This window comes from Trachemys scripta, chromosome 1, assembly GCF_013100865.1.
Source record: "Trachemys scripta elegans isolate TJP31775 chromosome 1, CAS_Tse_1.0, whole genome shotgun sequence".
NCBI classification, from domain to species: Eukaryota; Metazoa; Chordata; order Testudines; family Emydidae; genus Trachemys; species Trachemys scripta.
Genome location: NC_048298.1, coordinates 134,081,289 through 134,107,633, shown reverse-complemented (window position 1 = coordinate 134,107,633; position 26,345 = coordinate 134,081,289). Strand labels below are relative to the sequence as shown.

Below are 26,345 nucleotides of genomic sequence, written 5' to 3'. Positions count from 1 at the left end.
TCCCTTTCCTCTCGGCATCGGGACCTGACACAGCCAGTGGGTGTGCCCTGCACTGACTCTGCTGCTTGTCTTTTAACATTGTCAGTCTCTCCTGGCTGCATCTGGATCTGAACTCGGTGAGTAATTCCTAACTTACCACCTTGCTGTAGGACTCACTGATTCTGAGACACACGCAAAGACTGAAATTCACATCCCAAGGAAGTCACAATATTCACCAACAGAGAATGTCCCTTCCCTGCCCCACACACAACCTGCTTAGTGTGGTGTGAATTGATCAGCTGGAATCTTATGTTGGGCTCAGAGATGACACCACACTTCAGGGGACAGCTCCCGTCAGAACCACCAGTGCCAGGAACTATCTCACACTGGGAGCTCCTGCACACCCAGGGGAACCAAGAAATTTGCCAGCTACCAAGCAAAGTTCAGAGGGAACTAAGGGAACTTACCAACAATAAGCTGTTCCTGACCACCATGAACCCTGCTCTTCCATTGGCCAAACTCCCTCAAGGCAAACTTTCCTAAACCAGGCACAACCCACCTGCTAAGTGCTTGTTCAGACACTATTCACTGGCTTCCAGGCATTTAAGACTGGATAAAGTGACTAAAAACCTCAGCAGCCATTCCACCCCCCACAGAGACTATTTTCCCAATCAGTAATCTGCAGGAATTCCCTCACTCACTCATTTACAGGGTCTGCTAGCAAGCCCTTCTGTCAAGCTCAGAGGTTTGCAATCCTTATAGCACCTTCCACTTATAGAGTGAAAAGAATAAGTGTCTTCTGACAGAGGTTGTTCCCTTTAACACTGTGATGCACTCTGATCACTGGGTTATACCTTCTTATTGAGAAACAGTCCATAATTTCATGTGCCTTCTGTATTATTTCTAATGTATAACAGAGACTATTATTCAGTGTATTTCCCATCTCTCCTGAGCCCAGGTCGCTCTGAATCACTCAGACTGCTGAATGGAGAGAGCCGGTGTGATGGGAGAGTTGAGATTTCCCTCCGTGGTGCATGGGGCAGAGTGCTGGATGACCAGTGGGACATGAACGATGCCAGCGTGGTGTGCAGGGAACTCCAGTGCGGAGTCGCTGAGAAAGCTTATAACCCCCCTAAGTCTGAGCGAGGAACGGGCCCCGTGGAGCTGAGAAGTGTCCAGTGTACAGGAAATGAAACTTGTCTGAATCTCTGACAAATCCATGTCTGAGGCAGCCCAGCCAGGAATTGCTGAGGACGTTGGTGTTGTTTGCTCAGGTGATTCATTTCCAAATCTCACAAACATTCTCTGTTCAGTAGGAAAATACATATTAACAGCTAGGATCTATCCCTGCAGGGAGCCGGCAGATCAGACTGGTGAATGGGGCAGGTCGCTGTGCCGGAAGAGTGGAGATTTATTACAATGGCAGCTGGGGGACAGTCTGTGATGATTACTGGGATCTGTCAGACTCCAATGTCATTTGCAAACAACTGGGATGTGGACATGCCATCAATGCAACTGTCTCTGCTCATTATGGGCAAGGATCCGGGCAGATCTGGCTGGATGATGTGAACTGCTCTGGGAATGAATCCAATCTCTGGGACTGTCCTTCCGGGAGCTGGGGCCAGCACAACTGCAGACACAAAGAGGACGCGGGAGTTCTCTGCTCAGGTCTGTTCTGTGAATGCTCTTGTGAGCCGTGTTACCAGGGGATTTAATGGAGGGAGCAGATGTTTAAGGAGATCGCTGAGAATGATACTTTCCCTGACTGTCTCTGCCTCCCTTTCCCTTTTGTAACTACCTACCAGGGTCACCATTAGAAAGTCCTCAGCTCCTACCCAGAGGTATTGGAGATATTGCAAGATTTCCCTAATGTTAGAATGCTGCGTCTCAGGTATTTGAAGGACACAGCATCATGGAAACCAGCGACTGAAAAGGATGTAGGGTCCTAGTAGAGAAATAACTGAACATAAGCTCCCAATGCCCTGTGTGGCAAAACGGGCTAATGCGAACCTTGGATGTATAAACAGGGGAGTAGTGAATAGGATTGGGGATTAAATGTTACTGTTGTGTGTGGCACTAGTGAGACAGGTACTGGAATACTGCGTCCAGGTCTGATGTCAACAAAAATTGGAGAGGGAGCAGGGAAGAGCCACAAAAGTGGTCTGAAGGCTTGAATAAAAGCCTTACGGTGAGAGATTTAAGATGCTGAATCTGTTCAGCTTATCAAAACAATCAAGAGGTAACTTAATTACGGTGCATAAGTTCCGTCACAAGGAGAACATACACTTACTAAAGGGGTCGTTAAACTAATGGAGGAAGGCAGAACAAGAGTTGATGGCTGGAAGCTGAAACCAGACAAATTCACATCAGAAATAAGGCCCAGGTTTTTAACAGGGAGGGTGATTAACCATCAGAACAAACTACCAGGGAAATGCAAAAAGAACAGGAGTACTTGTGTCACCTTAGAGACTAACAAATGTATTAGAGCATAAGCTTTCGTGGGCTACAGCCCACTTCTTCGGATGCAGCCCACGAAAGCTTATGCTCTAATAAATCTGTTAGTCTCTAAGGCGCCACAAGTACTCCTGTTCTTTTTGCGGATACAGACTAACACGGCTGCTACTCTGAAACCTACCAGGGAAATAGTGCATTCTGCATATCTTAAAGTCTTCCTGTCTAGACTGGATGCCTTTCTGGAAGCTATGCTTAAGTCAGACTCAAGTTATTAGGCTTTATGTAGCTGTTTTACAGAAGGTCAAACTATCACGCTGTTTTGAGTGGCTCACAGCACTGAGTGCCCACCTCAGCGCAGATGGTGAGAAACAAGGCAATACCCCAAACTGGTGGTGTGTCTATAAGTAGATTTAACCAAGACAGTAACAGATGTGAACTCCTGGACCAATGTTCCCTCTAATTTTTCACATCCATGTTTGGAATGAATGATGTTATGTGCATCGGTATAGAGGTGATGTGTGGTGCGGTGGGGCTGAGGGGTTTGGACTGTGGGAGGCGGCTCAGGGATGGGGCAGAGGGTGGTGGTGCATGGGGTGAGGGCTCTGGCTGAGGGTGTGGGCTCTGGAGTGAGACCGGGGATGAGGGTTTTGGGGTCATGAGGGGGCTCAGGGCTCAGCAGAGGGTTGGAGTGTGGGGGCTGAGGGCTATGGCTAGCGGTGAGGGCTCTGGGGTGGGCCCGGGGATGAGGGCCTCATGGTGCAGGAGGGGGCTTAGGGCTTGGGGTAGAGTGTTGGAGTACGGGGGGTGAGGTCTCTGGCTGGAGGTGTTGGCTGTGGGGTAGGGCCATGGATGAAGGTTTAGGGTGTAGGCTGCTCTGGTGCTGCAGCAGGAAGAGAGGACTCCCCCCCTCTCTTGCTGCAGCAGCCTGGGACCAGGGGAACATAAGAACATAAGAACGGCCATAGTGGGTCAGACCAAAAGTCCATCTAGCCCAGTATCCTGTCTACGACAGTGGCCAATGCCAGGTGCCCCAGAGGGAGTGAACCTAACAGGTAGTGATCAAGTGATCTCTCTCCTGCCATCCATCTCCACCCTCTGACAATCAGAGGCTAGGGACACCATTCCTTACCCATCCTGGCTAAAAGCCATTAATGGACTTAACCTCCATGAATGTACCTAGTTCTCTTTTAAATGCCGTTATAGTCCTAGCCTTCACAACATCCTCAGGCAAGGAATTCCACAAGTCGACTGGGCGATGTGTGAAGAAGAACTTCCTTTTATTTGTTTTAAACCTGTTGCCCATTAATTTCATTTGGTGGCCCCTAGTTCTTGTATTATGGGAATAAGTAAATAACTTTTCCTTATCTACTTTCTCCACATCACTCATGATTTTATATACCTCTATCATATCCCCCCTTAGTCTCCTCTTTTCCAAGCTGAAAAGTCCTAGCCTCTTTAATCTCTCCTCATATGGAACCTGTTCCAAACTCCTAATCATTTTAATTGCCCTTCTCTGAACCTTTTCTAATGCCAATATATCTTTTTTGAGATGAGGAGACCACATTTGTAAGCAGTAGTCAAGATGTGGGCGTACCATCAATTTATATAAGGGCAATGTAAGGGAGTTGACTCCTGCTGATTGTCCATGGGAATTAGCTCATCCCAGCTCAGGAGCGCCCTCTGCAGGCCAGTGATCCACTACTGCTTGGCCCCCGTGTCCCTCCCTGCACTCCAGTGCCCTTTTAGCTGGGGTGCTGCCCCTCTGGCAGTACCCCCACACTCTGGGTCTCCCCACCCAGGGGAACCCCCACCCACTAACCCCACCTCGCCTCGCCTCAGTGTATGGCTACTGCCAGTCACCATCTAGCCCCACTCCCTGGGGCAGTCTGCAGTATACGCCACTCATCACAGGCAAGGTTGGGTTTGGACCTGCGGCTTTTGCCTACCCCTGGGCTGCCCTCTGCAACCCCCAGTGACTATTAGCCCAATGCTAGGCCGCAGCCTGGGGAATTCCAGGCTGGAGTTCCCCAGTTCCTCTGCCTTTCCCCAGGCCTGCTCCACTCAGGTACCCTGTCTCTAGCTCCCTGCAGCCAGGCCCTTCTCTCTCTGAATGCAGAGAGAGAGAGTCTGTGTCTACCCCTGGCTTCCCTGTCTTTATAGGGCCAGCTCAGGCCTGCTTAGGGTGTGGCCCAGCTGCGGCTGCTTCCCCAATCAGCCTAGTAGATTTTCCCCTGCCCCAGCCCTCTCCCAGGGCTGTCTTTAAACCATTCGGGGCAGGAGCGGGTAACCACCCTGCTACAGGCAATAATATATTCTCTATCTTATTCTCTCTCTCCTTTTTAATGATTCCTAACATCCTGTTTGCTTTTTTGACCACCTCTGCACACTGCGTGGATGTCTTCAGAGAACTATCCATGATGGCTCCAAGATCTTTTTCCTGATTTGTTGTAGCTAAATTAGCAGCCATTGTATTGTATGTATAGTTGGGGTTATTTTTTCCAATGTGCATTACTTTACATTTATCCACATTAAATTTCATTTGCCATTTTGTTGCCCAATCATTTAGTTTTGTGAGATCTTTTTGAAGTTCTTCACAGTCTGCTTTGGTCTTAACTATCTTGAGCAGTTTAGTATCATCTGCAAACTTTGCCACCTCACTTTTTATCCCTTTCTCCATATCATTTATGAATAAGTTGAATAGGATTGGTCCTACGACCCTTGGGGAACACCACTAGTTACCCCACTCCATTCTGAAAATTTACTATTTATTCCTACCGTTTGTACCCTGTCTTTTAACCAGTTCTCAATCCATGAAACGACCTTCCCTTTTATCCCATGACAACTTAATTTACATAAGAGCCTTTGGTGAGGGACCTTGTCAAAGGCTTTCTGGAAATCTAAGTACACTACGTCCACTGGATCCCCCTTGTCCACATTTTTGTTGTCCCCTTCAAAGAACTCTAATAGATTAGTAAGACATGATTTCCCTTTACAGAAACCATGTTCACTTTTGCCCAACAATTTAGGTTCTTCTATGTGTCTGACAATTTTATTCTTTATTCTTGTTTCAACTAATTTGCCCAGTACTGGCGTTAGACTTACCGGTCTGTAATTGCCGGGATCATCTCTAGAGCCCTTTTTAAATATTGGCATTACATTAGCTATCTTCCAGCCATTGGGTACAGAAGCCGATTTAAAGGACAGGTTACAAACCATAGTTAATAGTTCCGCAATTTCACATTTGAGTTCTTTCAGAACTCTTGGGTGAATGCCATACGGTCCCGGTGACTTGCTACTGTTAAGTTTATCAATTAATTCCAAAACCTCCTCTAGTGACTCTTCTATTTGTGACAGTTCCTCAGATTTGTCACCTACAAAAACCGGCTCAGGTTTGGGAATCTCTCTAACGTCCTCAGCCGCAAAGACTGAAGCAAAGAATCCATTTAGTTTCTCCGCAATAACTTTATCGTCTTCAAGCACTCCTTTTGTATCTCGATCATCCAGGGGCCCCACTGGTTGTTTAGCAGGCTTCCTGCTTCTGATGTACTTAAAAAACATTTTGTTATTACCTTTTGAGTTTTTGGCTAGCCGTTCTTCAAACTCCTCTTTGGCTTTTCTTATTACATTTTTACACTTAATTTGGCAGTGTTTATGCTCCTTTCTATTTACCTCACTAGGATTTGACTTCCACTTTTTAAAAGATGCCTTTTTATCTCTCACTGCTTCTTTTACATGGCTGTTAAGTCACGGTTGCTCTTTTTTAGGTCTTTAACTGTGTTTCTTAATTTGGGGTATACATTGAAGTTGGGCCTCTATTATGGTGTCTTTAAAAAGCATCCATGCAGCTTGCAGGGATTTCATTTTAGTCACTGTACCTTTTAATTTCTGTTTAACTAACCCCTTCATTTTTGCATAGTTCCACAAATGCCACAGTGTTTGGCTGTCAAGATGTTCTTCCCACCACAGGAATGTTAAATGTTATTATATTATGGTCACTATTTCCAAGTGATCCTATTATAGTTACCTCTTAGACCAGCTCCTGCGCTCTACTCAGGACTAAATCGAGAATTGCCTCTCCCCTTGTGGGTTCCCGGACCAGCTGCTCCAAGAAGCAGTCATTTAAAGTATTGAGAAATTTTGTCTCTGCATTTCGTCCTGAGGTGACATGTTCCCAGTCAATATGAGGATAATTGAAATCCCCCACTATTATTGAGTTCTTAATTTTGATAGCCTCTCTAATTTCCCTTAGCATTTCATCGTCACTATCACTGTCCTGGTCAGGTGGTCGATAATAGATCCCTAATGTTATATTCTTATTAGAGCATGGAATTACTATCCATAGACATTCTATGGAACATGTGGATTCACTTAAGATTTTTACTTCATTTGATTCTACATTTTCTTTTACAAATAGTGCCACTCCCTCCCCCCCCCCCCCGCACGACCTGTTCTATCCTTCTGATATATTTTGTACCCTGGAATGATTGTGTCCCATTGAGTGCCTCAGTCCACCAGGTTTCCGTGATGCCTATTATATCAATATCCTCCTTTATCACAAGGCACTCTAGTTCACCCATCTTATTTTTTAGACTTCTAGCATTTGTGTACAAGCACTTTAACAACTTGTCACTGTTTATTTGTCTGCCCCTTTATGATGTGTCAGATTCTTTTTTATGTGAATGTTTATCATCTGATCTGGCCCTTACATTATCCTCTTGTATCCTCTCCTCCTGACTAATAACTAGAGAATCTCTATCAATAGACTCTCCTCTAAGAGAAGTCTCTGTCCGATCCACGTGCTCCTCTGCAGCAGTCGGCTTTCCCCCATCTCCTAGTTTGAAAACTGCTCTACAACCTTTTTAATGTTTAGTGCCAGCAGTCTGGTTCCACTTTGGTTTAGGTGGAGCCCATCTCTCCTGTATAGGCTCCCTCCATCCCAAAAGTTTCCCCAGTTCCTAATGAATCTGAACCCCTCCTCTCTACACCATCATCTCTTTCATGCATTGAGACTCTGAAGCTCTGCCTGCCTACCTGGCCCTGCGTGTGGAACTGGGAGCATTTCTGAGAAACCACCATAGAGGTCCTGGATTTCAGTCTCTTCCCTAGCAGCCTAAATTTGACCTCCAGGATATCTCTCCTACCCTTCCCTATGTCATTGGTACCTACATGTACCACGACCTCCGGCGCCTCCCCAGCACTACACATAAGTCTATCCAGATGCCCCTAGAGATCCGCAACCTTCGCACCAGGCTGGCAAGTCACCATATGGTTCTCCTGGTCACCACAAACCCAGCTATCTATGTTTCTAATAATCAAATCTCCTATTACTAACACCTGCCTTTTTCTAATGACTGGAGATCCCTCCCCGGGAGAGATATCCTCAGTGCGAGAGGATACCCTAATACCATCTGGAAGGACGGTCCCAACTATGGGAAGGTTTCCCTCTGCTCCCGTTGATTGCCCTGCTTCCCTGGGCTTTTCATCCTTCTCAACAGCGCAGGGGCTGTCTGACCGGAGGTGGGACTATTCTACAGTGTCCCGGAAAGCCTCATCAACACCCCTCTGCCTCCCTTAGCTCCTCCAGTTCTGCCACCCTGACCTCCATAGTCCGTACGTGGTCTCTGAGGGCCAGGAGCTCCTTGCATTGAATGCACATACGCCACCCGCCCACGGGGCAGGTAATCATACATGCTACACTCAGTGCAATAAACTGGATAGCCCCCACTCTGCTGCTAGGCTTCTGCCTGCATTGTCTCCTGCAGCTATATAGATAATGAAAGGGTTTTGTTTAAATCAAGAAGTTTTGAATGTAGTTTAGTTTACAGGTTTTAAAGAACAGCAAGTGAACCTTGCCTCCTTCCCACTCCCGTTCCGAACTCCCTTGCGAAACTTCCTGTTAGCAGCCCCTAGAGGTACCTCTTTCCCCGATGCGGCAGCTCCGGGGCCAAGAGAGAGGTGCCTCTCCCCAGCCATGGCAGATCTAGGGCTGGGGCCAGGGGAGAGGCGCCAGTCCCCGGCCACAGCAACTCCGGGGCTGGGAAAGAGGTGCCTCTCCAGCCCAGGTCCCTGTGACTGAGTGCCTATGCGGCCCTTGATAGCCTGCTGTGTGGACACATGGCCGTGCAGCTTAGAGGAAACTTAGTCCTGGATCACTATATCTATCTTACCATGGAGTCACAGACAGTCCCCTTAGACTCTCCAGTCAATCTTGTCACCCGGACAAACTGGACTTAGTTATAATTGATCATTTACTCCACAAATCACATCACATTCAGGTTGCTCCAGTCCCAAGAGACCAGTCACTTACCCCAGACCAGTTGGTACCCTGGATCTTACATTAAAGACAATGCCTGTAGCCAATCCTGTAATAAACTATATACAGGTTTATTAACTAGGAAAAAAGAAATAAAAGGGTTATTTACAGGTTAAAGCAAGCAACCATCTACACACAAATGAGTTACCATTTACATCCTAGGCGTGACAGAGTTGTAGTGATCTGTCAATTCCAAATGTCCTTCAGCGCTGACCCAGAGGTAACCCCTTGGGGTCTCTGGCTTCAGTTTGGTGTCTCTAGCCCTGTCATAGTTCAAACAGCCAAAAAGATGAAACATCTTCATATATACTATTTTTATTTTCCTCTTCCAGCCTTCAAAGCGATGGGACGAGGCCGTCTGCACGTACTGCTCCATGGGTGCGATAAGGCCATTAACCAATCCTTTGTATTGTGATGATCCTTGATGGCCCATCTGGTTTTGATAGTCCTTGGGGATGGATGGGGGGTGGGGGATGATTCCTGTGCCTGAGTTCACAAGTTCAGAGCCAGCATTTTCAGTTATAAAGCAAAACTTACATATTTTCTTGTATCATGGACAACAGATATTACAAGTGAGATTAATGCCTGCAGCAACTAACCACCATTTTGTAGAGTTTAAGCACAAAATACATTCTTAAAACACCAATATCTGTTCTGAGCAAAAGTGACCTGGTCTGGTCTCCAGCTACGAGATTGTCAGTTCTCAGCTAAGGCCTGCAGCCTGGGCAAGAGCTGGCGTCTGGCCTGCCAATGTCACAATCCTTCCTGACCTTTATCTATGACAATCTGTATGTAGCTGCTGGTAAATGGTGGCCTTCCAGAGATGCCCATTGTATTTCTAAGGGGTCTGTGGTGTCTAAAAGAGTATCTCATTCTTGGAGTGGTTCTCTAGCAGTTGCTTCTGCAGAATGATGCACAGGATTGTTAGCAATCGCTGGGATTTCACTCTTCACACCCCAGTTAATTTCAGAATCAAATGATTTAAATTCCCTTTTTGTGCATTTGCTTCTAGAATTCACAGATCTGAGGCTGGTGAGCGACAGTGACTGTGCAGGGCGGCTGGAAGTTTTCTACAATGGGACGTGGGGCAGTGTTTGCTCCAATCAGATGTCTGGAGTCACTGCAGCAATTGTATGCAAACAGCTGAACTGTGAAGACGGAGGATCTATTTCAGGAGGATCTGAATATGGAAAGGGTCCCACATGGCTGGACCACATTGCATGCAGTGAGCAGCACAGCTCCCTCTGGCAGTGCCCATCAGACCATTGGAATCCAAAGTCATGTGATAACCGAGCAGAAGAGACCCATATTTCTTGCACTGGTAATTCTGAAACTACCAGCATGTGCACGTGCACACATGCATGTATGTGATGTGTTCAATTAAATGAAGGGTTAGGATAGAACTTGTTGTTGTTCACATCTCAGTGTAGGCAGATGTAAATTCTTAACACAAGATGCAAACATATTTTCACAGTCTTTTATATAAATAAGCATTTCTCGGATTAACAACAAACATGGAAGTTAATCAATTAATTATAAAAGAGACCCGTGTTACACAGTGCGCTAAGATAGTGTGAGAGCGAAGAAAAGCCTCTCCCTATAGACCATCATTAGGCAGCTCTGTGGTTATTAATCCTTTTGGGATGAAGATTCAGAGATGGGCCCAGGCTGTGCAGATCGCTTCAAGACTGGAATCCCCCACAAGTCTGTGTGTATGTTGGCCTGTGTGTCTCAGTAATAGCTGAATAGCAAATTAATTTGGTATGAAATGACCCAGACTTCACATTTCAGTTCATACAGTGCTGAAATTAGGGATTGAAAATACAGATAAATTCTACTCCCACATCACACACACAACCTAGTGCATTCACTTCGGCTTTTTCTCTCCATAGGAAAAAAAGCAAAACCAACTCAGAACCCTGAATGCCCGAACTCTACGAGCTGCACAGGTATCTCTGCTTCTCACTGTCTCCCTCTTGGTCCCTGAGGACTTTCCCAGCTGTCTCAGTAACATGTGAGGTTTCTGCATTTCCAGACAGGGAGAAGTTACGCATCGTGAGAGGAAAGGACAGATGCTCGGGGAGAGTGGAGGTTTGGTACCGTGGCTCCTGGGGAACAGTTTGTGATGATTCCTGGGACATGGCGGATGCTACCGTTGTGTGTAAACAACTGGGCTGTGGATCTGCTGTATCTGCCCTGGGCGAGGCTGCATTCGGTGAGGGGACTGGTCCCATCTGGGTGGAGAAGGTGAACTGCAGAGGGACAGAGTCATCTCTCTGGGACTGTCCTGCCAAGCCCTGGGGTGAGAGCAACTGTGATCATAAGGAAGATGCTGCCGTGAATTGTTCAGGTGAGTGACAGGAGATGTTTCTGCTACATGCTGTAATTTTCAGGGAGGAGGATGGATCAGCCCACCCACTCCTTGACACCATTGTGTTGCTTCCCCCTGTGTTGCTCGTTAATCTGATGGACCTGCCGATAATGAATAAAGATGAATGCCCTGGGAGCAATGTGTCAGGCAGACAGTTTGTCAAGTAGGAAAGTGAATGCTGAAGCCCTCACAAAATGCAGAGGCTTTTCTTAACCTGAGAACTGAAAAAGAGCCAGATACCCTGCATGGGTTTGAAAGTGACAAGAGCCTAGCGACTGACCAGAGCAGCGCCAGGTTTGAAGTGATGAGGAGGGTCTGTGTCATGAAATCTGCACTGAGGACTCTTCCATCACCAGGGTAGCGCTGGCGCAAGTCTGCCACCCGGCACAGCAATGCTGAGAGGTGCCAGCGTAGACCCGACCCACTGCCCTCAGCCCCCACCCTGACCCTGTTCCCTCAGCCTCCCCCGCAGTCCCCCCTGTACCTCCCACCCCGAACCCACTGCCCTCAGTCCCTGCCCCCATTCCAACAGCCTCCCCCACAGTCCCCCTGCTCCCCCCAACCCACTGCCCTCAGCCTTGCCCTACCTCAAATCTCTTCTTCAGCCTCTCCCGTCATCCCACCCCCATCGCTCCCCCTGCTGTCCCACCCCCTCACCTTCCCCCCATTCCAGTCCTGCTCCCCTCTGTCTCATCCCCTCCAGACCCTGTCCCGCTCCCCAACCCCCTGATCCTCCCCAGCCCAGCCCCGCCCCATTGTCTCCTCCGCCCCGCCCCACTCTACACAGCTCTCTCTACCCTGTCCCATTCATGCTCCCCTCAGCCCCTACCCTACTCCCCCCATCCCAGTCCTGTCCCATCCCCCTCAGCACCCCCGACTCCCCCAGTCCCAGTCCTGCCCCCCTCAGTTCCTCCACCCTGCTTCCCCTGGTCCATCCCCACACACCCACTGACTTCCTCGACCTCCCTCCCCCGAATCCCACTGCCTGGACCCACACCCGTCCCACTCAGGACATGCAGGAAAAAGATGCAATGGGCTTAAATTGTAGCAAGGGAGATTTAGGTTAGACATTAGGAAAAACTTCCTAACTGTAAAGGTAGTTAAGCACTGGGCAAATTACCTAGAGAGGTTATGGAATAGCAGTCATTGGAGTTTTTTAAGAGGTTAGACAAACACCTGTCAAGGATGGTCTAGTGTTGTTATTACTCAGTCCTGCCTCAGTGCAGGGGTTTGACTAGATGACCTGTTGATGTCCCTTCCAGTCTTACATTTCTGTGATTCACACTGAATTGCCTTGTGGCACTGTCTAGTAGTAGTGGCACACAGTTCGCTGACATGCAGGTTTATAAATCTGTAGTTAATATACAGTTTAGAGCATAACATTTTTAAAGCTCTGCATGTTCAGACCAACTGAGCTGAAAATAGTGATCTATAGTGTTCAAAACTATTAAGATGTGGGCTGAAATAAAATCAGCATGAATTGCTCAACAATATCAATGGAATCAGCATTGCGCTGCTATATATTGTAAAACATTACAGTGAAATCTTGCAAGTATTACATAGCAGGCTGCCTTGCCCAAGTGGTAACTAAGCATAACATCTTCCTGTTTCAACATTCTTAACTTGTATCCCATAGCTCCTAGAAGTTTTTTTTTTTGTTCAAATATTGAATACTGCTAAGTTATGAGTTTTAACAGTTTTTTTTCTTTTAAACCACAGCACTGAATGTTATTCTAAAATTGTTTTCCAAATATTCTTAAACTCCCAGTTTATCCCCCGCTGATGTTCATTGTGAAAAGTATTGCAGGTCTAATAATAATATTTGGCACTTTTGTAATTCACTCTCCAACATGTGTTTTGTGCCCTCCTCTGGTGGATTTTTAGAGGATAACTGTATAGCTACCAGCTAAGGGAGTTATATCTTGAACTCAAGTAGTAGAAGCTCATGCTTTTAAGTCTGGATGGCTCAGGTTCAATCTTTGGTGACTAGCTATGATGGAGGTTGCTACACTTATAATCCCTTTAATCAGAGGTTCTGAATATGCTTTGTTGTAGGCAGAGCTAGCCTATAGTTAAGCAACCGAAAATTTAGAATGGGAAGTGTTGAAATGTTGGGAAGCCTTATAATTTTGCCAGTCTGGAACGGACATCCCATTTGAGGGATGGGGGCGGGGAGAGAAGAGAGTGACACAGGACCAGGAAACTGGGACAAGGAATCCAGAGTGGTAGTGGGGGGCAGTTGAAATCAGATGAGGAGCTGGGGCTGGTTAGACAGCAATAGGATAGACATAGACTGGAGGGGACGGGGAAGAAGGGTCTTTGACTACTAGAGACCACTCCATTCAGGAGCCTGGAATAGACCCAGGATTCCTGAGTTTCACAGTTCTTCTTCTGTCAGCAGATATCTGTGAAACCCAGTGGCAAAAAGTGTCTCATCCCCCTATAGAACTGATCTATCACATATAGGATGACAACCTACTGCCTCTGCCATCACTTACTCCATTAACTCAAGTGGCAGAAGTCTGTGCAGTGGATCTAAAGGTTCATCGGCAGGGTTGGAGCCATGCGAGTTTCATGATGATTCCACATGCCAGAATTTCTGGGGCAGTTCAGTTTTGATTTTTACAACAAAACCTGGGGAAATGCATACAGAAATAGGGTGACCAGCTGCCTAAATAGGGGACTCTCAAGCAGGAGTAGAGAGGTTATTTTATCTCTGTATTTGGCACTGGTGCAACCACTGCTGGAATACTGTGTCCAGTTCTGGGGTGCACAATTTAAGACGGAAATTGATAAATTGGAGAGTGTTCAGAGAAGAGTCACAAGACTGATTAAAGGATTATAAAACATGTCTTATAGTGATCGACTCAAGGACCTCAATCTATTTAGCTTAACAAAAAGAAGGTTAAGAAGTGACTTGGTTATAGACTGTAAGTATCTACATGGGGAACAAATAGTTAATAATGGGCACTTCAGTCTAGCAGAGAAAGGTAGAGCATGATCCAACGGTTGGAAGTTGCAGCTAGACAAATTCAGACTGGATATAAGGCATACCTTTTCAATGGTGAGAGTAATTAAGGATTAACAATATACTAAGGGTCATGGTGTTTTTCTAAAAGCTTTTTCTAAAAACTATCCTCTAGGAATTATTTTGGGAAAGTTCTAAGTCTGTGCTATACCAGACCAGGTGATCACCGGATCCCTTCTGGCTTTATAATCTCAGAACTAGATACATCAATTCACACGCAAAATTCTCATTGAATTCAATAGGTGTCCTTGCCCTGTGGCTTGTGGTGAGGGCTGCAGCAGGGGCCATACAACCCCTCTCGCAGCTTCCTAGGGCCCCCTCTCATGGCTCTGTGCACCTGTGTCTGTCGTTGTCGTCCTCTCCCTGCTCCCCCCCGCCCTGCTCGCCCAATGTGTTCTGATATTTCACTCTTGCAATCTGGTCACCCTAGGAGCATCATGGATGCTGTGGGGTGGAACCTTTGTGGAGTCAGATTGGCTCAGACATCAGCCCACATAACCCTGCATCCATCACAGACCCAGTGTGCTGGTTTGTTACTCGTGTGCTCATCACCACACAGAGCACAAGGGACTTGGGCCCTAAATCACTAACAAACAGGCCCTGTGCTGCTGTGAGGGAGTTTGTGGAGGTGACAGCTGGAGACAACCAGGGACTCTCAGAGGTGAGGTTCCCCCCAGGAACAAACACATCACCTCACCCTCACTCCAGACTCCAACTCTCTCCCTTTCCCTTTGCAGGTGTGACAGAGAGGACAGATTCTCCAAATACCCCAGGTAAAGCATCCCCCTCGTCCCATCAAGGGTTAAATTTCCCTGGTGCTGGGTCACAGAGGAGGAGCTGCAAGCTGCAGCCTGAGGGAAGGAGCTCCTTTCCATGGCCTGTGACATCTGAGGGGGAAGGACACCCGGGTGGGAGCTGCAGGCCCTGCTGAGCCAGAGGATTCCTGTCTTCTGGCTCCAGCTGACAGGGCAGAGCCCATGATTTAAACAGCAGCCTGTGAGCTGCCCCCATGGAGCAGAGACTGTGTCCCAGCCCATTACCCTGCTGTCCTGGTCCCTACAATGAGTAACTGGGGAGCTCCCTGCCCCGCCCCCCAACTCTCACAGGATAATCTCTCCCTTTTGCCTGTTCATTTCCATCCAGCTCCTCCGCGCCGCCCTTCGACCGACAGTGGGAGAGTCACGGTGCCTGTGGTCATCTGCATTATCCTGGGGGCCCTGCTCTGCCTGGTCTTAATCATCCTCGGGGTGCAGGTGCGAAGTGCTAGGGCACAGCGCAGAGGTGGGTCCTTATTGGTGTCACTGTGTGAAATGCCTCTGCAATAGCAGGGGGGCTGCAGGGTATCAGGGTGAGGGGTCATACCGGGCTGCATGGGGTGGTCGGGGGTGTCTGGTAACTCCTCTCTCATTTACTATTTTATTAACTGTTTGGCAATTGAACAGCCCAGCCATGAAATCTGGTGATGATACTAGCTAGGGAGTGTCACAGTTTCAGAGAAGCTGCATCTGTATTCCCCCCACCCTCCAGTAATCCATTCCAGGAGTTCCTACTCTGGTATCCATCCATCACTTGTCTCTGGGTGGGAACCCCCTGTCCCACCTCCTTGTGGCCAGGGTTTTTTAATACTGCACAGCCCCCTGCCTTCCACTGTGATACCCCCAGCAAACTAGTCTGCCCACAAGCCAGCCCCCATGCTGTGCTTTCTCCCCAAGGGCTATGAGCAGTGATTTGCCAGCAGTCACAAGTTACCAGCCAGCTCTCTCTCAGCAACCTGGTAGACCACCATCTGTCCAATGATTCAGTGTTGGGATCCCCATGGTCAGAAGGTCCTGCCCATTTGCTGAATCAAAATGAAGGCCCTGAGTATGTTTAAATTCAGCCTTTCATACCAGAAGCCTTTCTTTGTCTCTTGGGCTCTGGTAACCCAGTTTGAACCAGTCTGTGTAAATCACCTTGAAGGGTGTTACCTTTCTGGAGTTGTTACAATCTCAGTGATTCACCTTAATCATGCCTCCTCCCCACCCAGCCACCAACCCCCACTGTTTTTTCTTCCTGAAGGAGCTGTGGTACCCCTCCCAAATGCAGAAGAATATAAACCATTCATAGATTTAATACAGTGATTCCAAAAGATACTGCCTGGGGCTGCAATATCTGTCACAGGGCGGGGTTCTGAATATCATGAGTAGAGACATCATGGAAAAGGAACCTAGAGAAATTGGAAATATTGTCAGGAAAAAAGTCTATTGGAATCAAGCTGTGGTAAATAGTTGTGAAGAGAGTGATCCAGTAGAAAAGACAATCTTAGGAAGGAGAAGTGCAGGAAAGGAGTTTTATACAAGGAGCAAGGAGCATTGTATTGAACTGAAAGCTGGCACTTGTAGGGGATTTTACTTCTATAAAACACTGCACAAACATTAGCTACCAGCTCCTTGGAAAGAAGGTAGAGAACGGGATTGCCATTAACATACGCGTAACATTCACTACTTTGCAGTAAGACAATGACTATAATCAGACCTCATAGTTCAGGGCTTCAGCCAGTCGCCTGCAGGGGTCAGGAAGGAATTCTGGGAAGCCCCCATATTTGTGTTTTGTTTTGCTTTGCTTTGTTTCTTGCCCTTTTCTGAAGCATCAGACATTAGCTACAGAGGGAGCTGTGACACTGGATGGGCTGGACCAGTCCTCTAAGGTGGTTCAGAGATACCTCTTGCTAAGATATCTGTCTGGTGTATCTTTTCCACATGCTCAGGTTCAAACTGATTGTCAGATTTGGGATCAGGAAGGAATTTTCCCCCAGGTCAGATTGGCAAAAAAGGACCTTGGAGGATTTTCATCTTCCTCTGAACCATGGAGCATGGATCGCCTGCCAGGATTATCTAGGCCAGGGGTCGGCAACCTACGGCACGTGTGCCAAAGGTGGCACGCAAGCTGGTTTCTGATGGCACGTGGCACGGGTTGAGCCGCTCAGCCCACCACCACTTTGGGGTTTCCGCCGCCGGCTCCTGCCAGCCGGGGTCCCACCGCCGGTCCCACTCAGCGCCCACTGCTGGCCTGGGAGAAGTAACCCCAGGCTGGTAGCGGGCTGAGACCCCGGCTGGCAGGAGCCGGCGGCTGAAACCCCAGAGCGGGGGTGGGCTGAGCCGCTCAGTCACTGCTCTGGGGTTCCGGCTGCTGGCCTCTTGCCAGCCGGGGTCCCCGCCTCTGCAGCCCCACTCCCCTTGCTTCCAGTTGGAGTTCCAGCGCAGGCCCCCTGACAGACAGGGTCCAGGCCTCCGGCCCTGCTCAGCCCTACCAGCCGCCAGCTTCACTCACCTCAGCTGCCAATCTGGGGTTCCAGCCACTGACCTCCTGCCAGCCGGGGTCTGGATCTCCAGCCTTGCTCAGCCTGCTTTCCGGCCTGACCCTAACCCTAACCATAGTTTGGTTATATATTATATATAGACTTATGGGGAGAACTTCTAAAAAATGTTAAAATGTATTACCGGCACGCGAAGCCTCAATTTAGAGTGTATAAATGAAGACTCAGCACACCACTTCTGAAAGGTTGCCGACCCCTGATCTAGGCATCTCTCACCTAGTCAGTTCCCTGCCATTGCAGGGGCCTTGGGCATTGGTGGTACCTTCGTCACTCCTGCTTTCTGCCCGTGGCACACAAGAGTTTATTCTTCTGAGACTGAAATGCTTTAGTCTAAGGGCATCTTTAGGCTCAAACCTAGGGGTATCTGGGTGAAATGCAGTGGCCCCTGTTATACAGGAGGTCAGACTAGATGTTCTAATGGTCCCTTCTGGCCTTAAACTCAATTTTTAAAAAAAAAGATGTTATCACCATTTTGCTGATAAACAGCATCATAGGGTAATAATTATTTAAACTGCTCCATAGGGGAATAGCCCGGAATAATGGGATGAGATTAAAAAGGGAACATTTAAGACGAATGTGAGGAAGCTTCCAGACAGCGAACTAGCCCTGGGAACCATCATCAAAGAGCTGTTGTGGAAAGAAACCCTGTCCCCTGGCTCATTTCAATTCCAGCAGTGGGAATGTGCTGTAGGGTTCAGGCTCGCACTGTGCCCCGGGGGGAGGGGCTGGATGATCCCATAGGGTTTCCCATCTCTGGTTTCAATGACCCTGTACAAACCCTGACCTTTGTTTTCAGGTTCCAGAAGGCCCTTGGATCCCTTCTCTGAGGCCGTGTACGAGGAGATTGATTATAACCTGATGAGAGAGAAGCAGGAGATGTTCAGTCGCTCAGGTCTGTGTGTCTCACTCTTAACAGGGAGCAGCTATCTAACGCCCTTTCCATCTGGGGCCCTGACCCAGAGTTAAATCACTGCAGCTTCAGCCCTGTGAGCTTGTCATTGGAACTGGGCACAAGTCTTCATTACAAAATGTTTTGGTGAAAAATGCAGATTCAGAGACACTGAAACATTTCACAAATTCCTGTCAATTTCACCCAATTGTTCCAACCACACACAGAACAATTCATTTCATTTCAACACTTTCTAAAGAAAACATTTTGTTTTCTTCAATTTGATAGTACTTTTCCATTAGAAATTTCCTTTAATTTTATCTATAAAAAAAACAAATCAACAAAAATTAACTAGTGTCTAAAAGAACACCAAATGGTTTCAGTCAACATTAAACTTTTTTTTTACTTTTTCATTTGCCAAAAATTTTCCAACATCACTTTTGGCTCAACTCAAAACCATCTTGGAATTATTTTGGTTTTTTTTCCCCAATGGCCAGAGAACCAAACCATCTTGTTTTTTTGCCAAGCTCTAGCTGTGATAGCTGGGTCTGTGATGAGACCAGCAATTACTCATATAGACTGATGGAGACAGGCTTCCTTCCCACCATACACTGTGAGTCCCAATTCTAGGGATAGTTAATATCCTATCTGCCCATCCTGAAGCCTTGGAGTATAACCAGAGAGGGGTCAGGAAAGCGACTGTCTGGGGCCAGGCTAAACTATCATTTGAAAACTACTCCGGAGCATTGGAGCAGGGGATGTTCTGTGCCCTCCTCCCACCGCAGCCACTGGACTATGGGGAGGCGCCACTAGGACCCAGAGTGTAGAAAATTGCATCTGCTGCTGGTGCATATGTCTTCTCTCTGCTCCAGATGCACAGAGATGGTGGAGTGCTGTGCTGGAGGAAGTAGGGCACAAGAGACATAACAGGCAGGCAGAAGAAAAGGTGAGAGGGAATAACAGAAAACAGCAGGAGCTGCAGGGAGAGAGAGGAGGAGGAGCCTCTTATGTACGTCTCTAGCACCCCCAGGAGCCTGGACTGATTAACACCAGCTTCTCAGGGAGCTTCCTGTTTCCTGCTGCTTCCCTGAACCCACTTGAGGAAAACAGGCAGTCAACTGATGTAGTAGGAGCCAGTTAGGCCCTTAAGACGCTGATATCTTCCCTCACTCAGGCCCTGCTACCAGCCTGCTTATTTGTCCCCTTCAATTGAGTGTTGAGAGCCACTATAGCTGGCACAGAACAGCAGTCATGAGTGAAAGAAGAAAACGCCCCTCTGGGGCAGCATTCAGAAAAAGAAAGAAAGCAAAGGAAGCTTTTCTAGCTAAGCAGGAAGGAGCTCTCCTGAGATACATAGACACAAATGTTCACGGTGACCCTTCCAGCCCCAGTGAGGATGTGAGTGGTGAGGAGATGCCTGATCTTCCAGTTAGCCAGAGTAGCCTGTAGCCTGGCAGCTACTGCAGCATCCATATCTCCATCTCAAATGGATGTAACCATGCACATTCCTGAAGAAAAGTGTAGATCAGAGAAGAGTGTGGTGGAGGCGCAAGAAACAGCTGCTGCTGAGTTTAGTTCCTTAAGTCTAGATGATCCAGGACTGTGCATCCACTTGAGCAGTAGCCTGAGGGACTTCTTTGTACTGCATGGGCCACAGCAAGTGAAAAACTTCATGTTCCCCAAAGACAATGAAAATAGAAGTTTCCATCCAACACATTACTGGCGTGAAATCCCCAATGGTGACAAAGTGGAGAGGCCATGGCTTATGTACTCAAAACCCCAGAATGCTGCATTCTGTTTTTCTTGCAGACTCTTCCAGTCTAATGTTCCAGCCACATTGGGTTCTACAGGAACAAAGGACTGGAAAAATCTGCCTAGAAATCTGGCATGCCATGAGAAGGCAGCAAATCACCAGAGAGCATTCCATAGTGGAAAGAGCTTGAGATGAGACTAAGGTTAAAGGCCACCATAGGTGATCAGCATCAAGAGAAGATTGCATCAGAGTCTCTTTACTGGCAAAATATTCTGAAAAGGCTCATTGCCATTGTGAGAATGCTTGTTACCCAAAACCTAGCACTGCGTGGCACTTCAGATCAGCTGTATGTGCCAAACAATGGAAACGTCCTCAAAACTGCGGAGCTGATGGCTGAGTTTGATGCTGTACTCCAGGAGCATCTAAGAAGAGTCACCACCCAAAAAATGTACACACACCACTACCTTGGAAAAACAATTCAAAATGAGATCATACAGTTACTGGCAACAAAAGTCAAACAGATTGTGGCACATCTGAAGTCAACAAGATATATTACTATGACAAAGTGGGTATTCACCCATGAAAGCTTATGCTCCAATACTTCTGTTAGTCTATAAGGTGCCACAGGACTCTTTGTCACTTTTTACAGATCCAGACTAACACTGCTACCCCTCTGATACTTGACACCATGCAAGGCACTGCATTTAGTTGTATGGAGTGGAAATCCATCTGACGAAGTGGGTATTCACCCATGAAAGCTTAAGATGGTTACAGGGAATCACAGATTCTGCTTGGGCCTGTCTTGGCCTAATCTGGAAACACCCCAGAGAGCTGATTGACTGATTCAGGGGGGAGGCGGGTATTTCCCTTAAGAAGGAGGAGTCCCCCCTGTGGCTGAGGAGGCCAGAACCATTGTGGAACTTCCCTGGACCAGCAGCCAGAGATGTGCCCTTCACTCACCCCAGCATCTTTCAGGTCAGATTGTAGCATCCCCTCAGTTACATTTACCACAATAACATGGAGATTTCTCTTGGGGAGTCTGTGTCAGCTTCTCACCGCTCAGAGTCGCTGTGAGTCACCATCTCCTGTAGACGAAGGAATAGACTGAGACTGGAAATCCTGCTCCTGGCCCCGGATGTGTTCCCAGTCCCACAGTTCGGCTGTTCTCACAGTGATGAATTTCTGGTTCTTGTCTCTCCAGTCTCCTATTCAGATGACTCTGTGATGAAGCTGCAGTATTACACCGGGGACAGCGAGGGGGAAAACGATCCTGGATCAGAACAAGGTAACGGGGGAGGGGCAGACTCAGGCCGAGAGACCCAAATCTGGACAGAGAACAGAATATCTATGACGCTTCCTGCAGTTGCAGCCATTTCCCCTCACACGGTTCCCATTTTACACAGTTGGGTGTAATCCCATTGAACAGGATTTCTGTCAGAATCTCAGGATGGGAACATGTGACCATCTCCTGAGCACATATCCCTGGGAGTGGTTCCCAGTGACCTCCCCAGGTGAGGAGGAGACGGGTCAGTTGCTTTGGGTGGAAGGCGTCAGTGCCCAGCAGGGCTCGTCTCTAACCTCTGAGAGAGATGAGAAGATTGTCCTGTGTTATAATTACAGATGGGCTCAGCCCAACTCACTGATCCAAACCCACCAGAACATTGTTGGTGGGGGGATTTGCAGATTCTGACCCCAGCTCCTGATGTCAGTTTTGCAGCTGACACCTGTTGCTATAACAAGCTGAAGCAAAACCCTGGATCTGAACTTTCTGGCCTGGGCCCATCTCTAATTATAAAAGTGGTGGCATTTCTACCCCAGCTGCTCTCAAGGGAGTCCATGATTTGGGCCCTGTGGGAGTTTAGCCTGTGGCTGGGGGAGGAGACACTGAGCAGATGAGTCAGTTCTGCTGAGAAGCTGGAGCGCTGCCAAGCTGAGCCCTGGGCTGCCTGAGGGGCTAGTGGAGAGCAGGAGCTCACAAAGGATCAGGCCAGTGACCTCCCAGCGGGAGCTGTAATTCCGGCAGAGGGGAGGTTCCCCCTCCCCAGTGTAACAGGAAAACTCAAACCTGTCTGCAGAGATCAGCTGAATTCACACAGGCCGGCTCTGGCCTGGCAGCGCCCGTGTCCCAACCTGTTATCTCAGCACAAGCCCAGATCCTGCTCCCACTGAAACTCATACAAGAACTGCTGTTGCATCCTGCAGGGACAGGATTGACCCCTAGTTATTTCTGGGACTCCTGTTTCACTGTAGTTCTCTGGCTTGTGCCCTTCTCACCATGGGCCCCTGTGACTTCCCCTCACACGTGCCATGATACACAGCTCTAGTTATAAGGGTCACCTGTGCTGAAGAGACGCTGCTGGTGCCATGGGCTGAGTGTGGTGTTTGCTGTTCCAGAGGGAGCTTCCCTGGGGGAGTCTCAGCTGGATTATGATAATGTGGAGGAGCCTGCCTTGAACGACGTCCCCCAGACTCGAGACGGCCGAGGTGAGCAGTGAATCCGCCCCCTGGAAGCAACGTCACCCTGACGAAAAAATAACTGTATTTCCAGTAGGACAATAGTGGTTTGTTAAGAAAACCAGGAAGTTCACCCACCAGTATTGTCTACTGGCGTAACGCTGGGGGCACTGACCAGGTGCATTATAAGAGCTGTGTGGAGGCCCAGGGGTAGGGAAGCGTGTGATGTCCTAGGTCATGACAGAGGCCCATTGCGAGCAGTTTACTCAGGAGCTGCCCACACGGTACTTGGCTCAGATCACTGCCCTGTGACCCTCACTGTCATGAGCACCAAGGTTACTCACTAGTTGTAAAGAGGGAGCATCGAAGGAGAGACCTTTACATAGGAGCAATGTTCTCTGCCAGCCTTTCCTGACATGCAGCTATGGCAGCTTATATACATCTGTGTCAGACACACTGTGACGGGAGGGTGTGGGGGGTGGGGGACATAGAGATTTTACACCCAAAGTCCCATTTCTGACCCGTATTAGCTGCCTCAGCTCCTAGTGGTGTCAGTGCATTGGAGACTGATGGCAGTTTATGGGGTAAACCTTATCAGGAGAACACATTGAAAAGACATTTTAAAATATTATCAAATTTAGGAAGCCAGGAACAAACTCTAGACAATTCCAAGTCATTTACATTTGTAATTATTGTAACCAAATGCCTTGTGGAGCAATCCCTCTGGACTAGATCCCGGTCACCTCTTTCTACAACTCCCCGTCTCTCTTGTCATCTGGGAGCTCTAGGATCCTCACAACCAGCTATTGAAATGTATCAAATCAATGATCTGTAAATCCCCTCAATCTGAGGGTTCCAGAGGAGGGCTTCTCTTACCACCATGAGGGTGGAAGTGCTGAGAGATCCCCAGGGACCAGTGAGGCTGGTGCATCTGCAGCATGTAGTTTAATTCTGTCTTCACTGTGAATATTCTCTTAATTACTTCACATCTTCATGTCAGATGCCCCTGCCCTGCCTGGAGATGTCCCAGGGGATGGTTATGATGATGCCAGAGAAATGTCTGACCCTGAAGATGACCCTAGTTTGGGGCAGAATGATGAGGAAGGCCCTGGGGTGAGTGACAGGAACAGGGATTCACAGACAGGTGAGTTTGCACTTCACAGTGTCTCTACAGAATGGGATGGGTGGAAATGTGCATTACACAGCAAAGGAACATACCTGACCAACCTAATGCCTGTGGAGAAAAACTCTCCTTCTCTCTTCTCTTCTTTCCCTCAAAGCAGAGGCTTCAGTGCTTGCAGTGGGGACAGGAAAAGCAGCAAGGTCCCTCAATCTCTAAATTCAAATCCTTGTGTGGCTGCCACACCCTGGATTACTGGATTCCCACCAGTTTACTGTGCGTGTATCTTTTGGACAGAATCTTATAAACCAAAGTCCTGTTACTGATGTGTAAATTTTAAAGAGCCCATGACACTTCCTGTAAAAGTCAGGCTTTGCCCATTATCCTTTGCCCATTATCCTTGGCCAACATCTCCCTTCCCCATTGTGTCATGAGCAGAGACACCACCAGCCACCCCAGAGGAAATGGAGTGGCAATCAAATGTGCATTACTTAGTACTTGATAAGAACAACGTGCTTATGTTTGTGATTAGCGCAGAGTGAATTATACAATGCCCTTAAGTAACAGCTACTTCCTGGAAGTGATTGGGTTTTGTACATGAAGTGACAGGTGAATATAGTTCTCACTTGGCAACTGTAAGTGGTCTGGAAACCAAGGATTTTACTTCCAGAATATGTACAGAGATAATGGATTAAAATTTGTCATGGACCCAATGAGAAGAATGAAGAGGGAACATTTTCTAACCCATACCAGAGAGTGCACTCCACCCTTGCTATGTAGCCATAAAATGGATCCACTGACTGTATGTGTCTCCCTTTGTATTTTAGGCTGGAGTCTGCACTCGCTAAGGAATGAAGGTGTCTCTGTGACAGAGAAAGAAACCCTGTTCCTGCCTCCTGGAGACCCAAGTTATGATGACGTGGGACATGGTGACTCTGGGGGATCAGTATCAGAACAATGTGATTGGACCAAATAACCTTGGGATGATGTAAAAGCTTTGCCTCTTTCTCTGAGAAATGCTCCCTCTGGCATGATGCCCAAAGACAGTTCTTGCCTGGTAGATAGACAAAGCAGGGGTTTCTATAGAATTTGTGTGAAGATGCAGGAAATTCAAATGCGAGTGGGAAAAGGTTCACAAATTTCCTCTGTGTAACTTCCCATTGATTGGCCAGGATGGAAGTTTCCTGCTTTTTTATCCCTGTAATTTCTTCAGGTTCAATTTGTGCCTTTTTCTTATTAAATCCTTTCTGAAAGTCTTCCCCGTAATGTAAGTTTTTCTTGCCCGATGAATTGTGCAGTTTCCACGGCTCATCACAGGGAAAGGCTGAGATTGAACAAACCAAGAGACAAGGATGGGCCACCTCTGGTATGGTCGGCTGTTTGAAGGGGGTGGGGTGGTTTACACTGAATGTTGTATCAGGCATTTGGTAAAAGTGTGACACCAGCAAGAGAACATTCTGCAGTGAGCAACATGGTTGTTCCTAAAAGCAAATTCAGATTTGAAACATTCATTGAATCCAAGGAGATAAATGGGAAATTCCCCCTGGGTAATTCACACCTGAAATTAAAAAAATGAAGAAAAGAATTCCCCATTAGCGATAAATACAAAGGATGACTATTTCTGCTAGAATAATAAATACTTTATAGACAATAGTGACAAGGGGAAGGTTAATCAGAGTCTGGATTTCCACTGAACCAATAAAGCTACAACAAGTAACAACTCACTGAGTTGTTACTAGAAACCCCAGTAAAACTGATCATGTTACACAGTGGAATATTTATTTTCAATGCCATCTACAAATAGAGTTTAATATCAATGCTGAGCTGAGTACTGACCAGTGGAGAAGCCAGAAGTGTTCTCTGGATGAACTCTCAGTGAAATCAGTAGCAGAATGCCTGCAAAGTACATCGCTATTTCACAAAAATGTCTTTCTTTCCTTTACCACAAATCCTGCATTCAGTTTGATCACTTCATCTGTACACAGATACAATGGAGATAGAAAAGGTTGACAGAAGGTGAGAGCAGATGATTGGAACCAGGAAGTTTGGGGGTGGCTCTCTCATATGAAGAGACTAGGAATAAAACAATTTACTTTTGAAAGGGAAAAACAGAAGACAATATTACTGAGAGAAGTAATAGAGTGTACTGACCCTTGGGAGACTGAGAAAGGAAACCTCAGGGGCTGTGCTAATCCGTTCCAGGGGTTGTGTCTTCAAGACAGATGTGCGGGACAAAGGAAATGACTAGAGAGAGGAGGTGGCCCCAGGGTGGATGTTTGTGCTTTAGCAGGGAACCCAGGCTTCTGACTCTGCCTAGGGCTTGGGACTGGAGCCTTAAAGAGGGAGCAGGTCAACTCTTCCCTCTTCTTTCAGGCTGAAGGAATCCTGGGTTTGGTCAGTCCATCCAGGAGGGTCTCATTGCTCACAGGCAAAGAGAGGAGGAGAACTCCCCGCAAAATGACACACGCAGATCCTGGAGAAAAGGAAAGAGAAAAGGGACAGCAGTAGGTGAAGGTGACTGAGGAGGGAATTCTATTGTATAAATGAGCTTTGATAAAATGCAAGGTCATACATATGTGACTCTGAGAAGGATTTATGCGTCATAATGGACAAACAACTCAGCATGAAA

General features: G+C 47.5%; 2 protein-coding genes across 2 annotated transcripts in view; both read left to right on the top strand.

Annotated features, from left to right (window-relative positions):
* LOC117873363 (scavenger receptor cysteine-rich domain-containing protein SCART1-like) overlaps positions 1-1,248 on the top strand; it is a 29,686-nt gene extending 28,438 nt beyond the window's left edge. The window contains exon 4 of the mRNA XM_034762695.1: positions 938-1,248. Coding sequence (XP_034618586.1) covers positions 938-1,191 — 254 coding nt within the window. The 3' untranslated portion in view covers positions 1,192-1,248. The remainder of the gene's footprint in view (positions 1-937) is intronic.
* On the top strand, positions 1,199-24,943 carry LOC117873302 (antigen WC1.1-like). The gene is made up of 12 exons (XM_034762559.1): positions 1,199-1,253; positions 1,318-1,647; positions 9,759-10,067; positions 10,639-10,695; positions 10,782-11,096; positions 14,883-14,918; positions 15,289-15,426; positions 18,297-18,392; positions 21,344-21,427; positions 22,537-22,626; positions 23,597-23,740; positions 24,544-24,943. Exons 1-12 carry the CDS (start codon positions 1,199-1,201, stop codon positions 24,690-24,692), a joined length of 1,803 nt encoding a protein of 600 aa, XP_034618450.1. The 3' UTR covers positions 24,693-24,943.
* Positions 24,944-26,345: the final 1,402 nt, after the last annotated feature.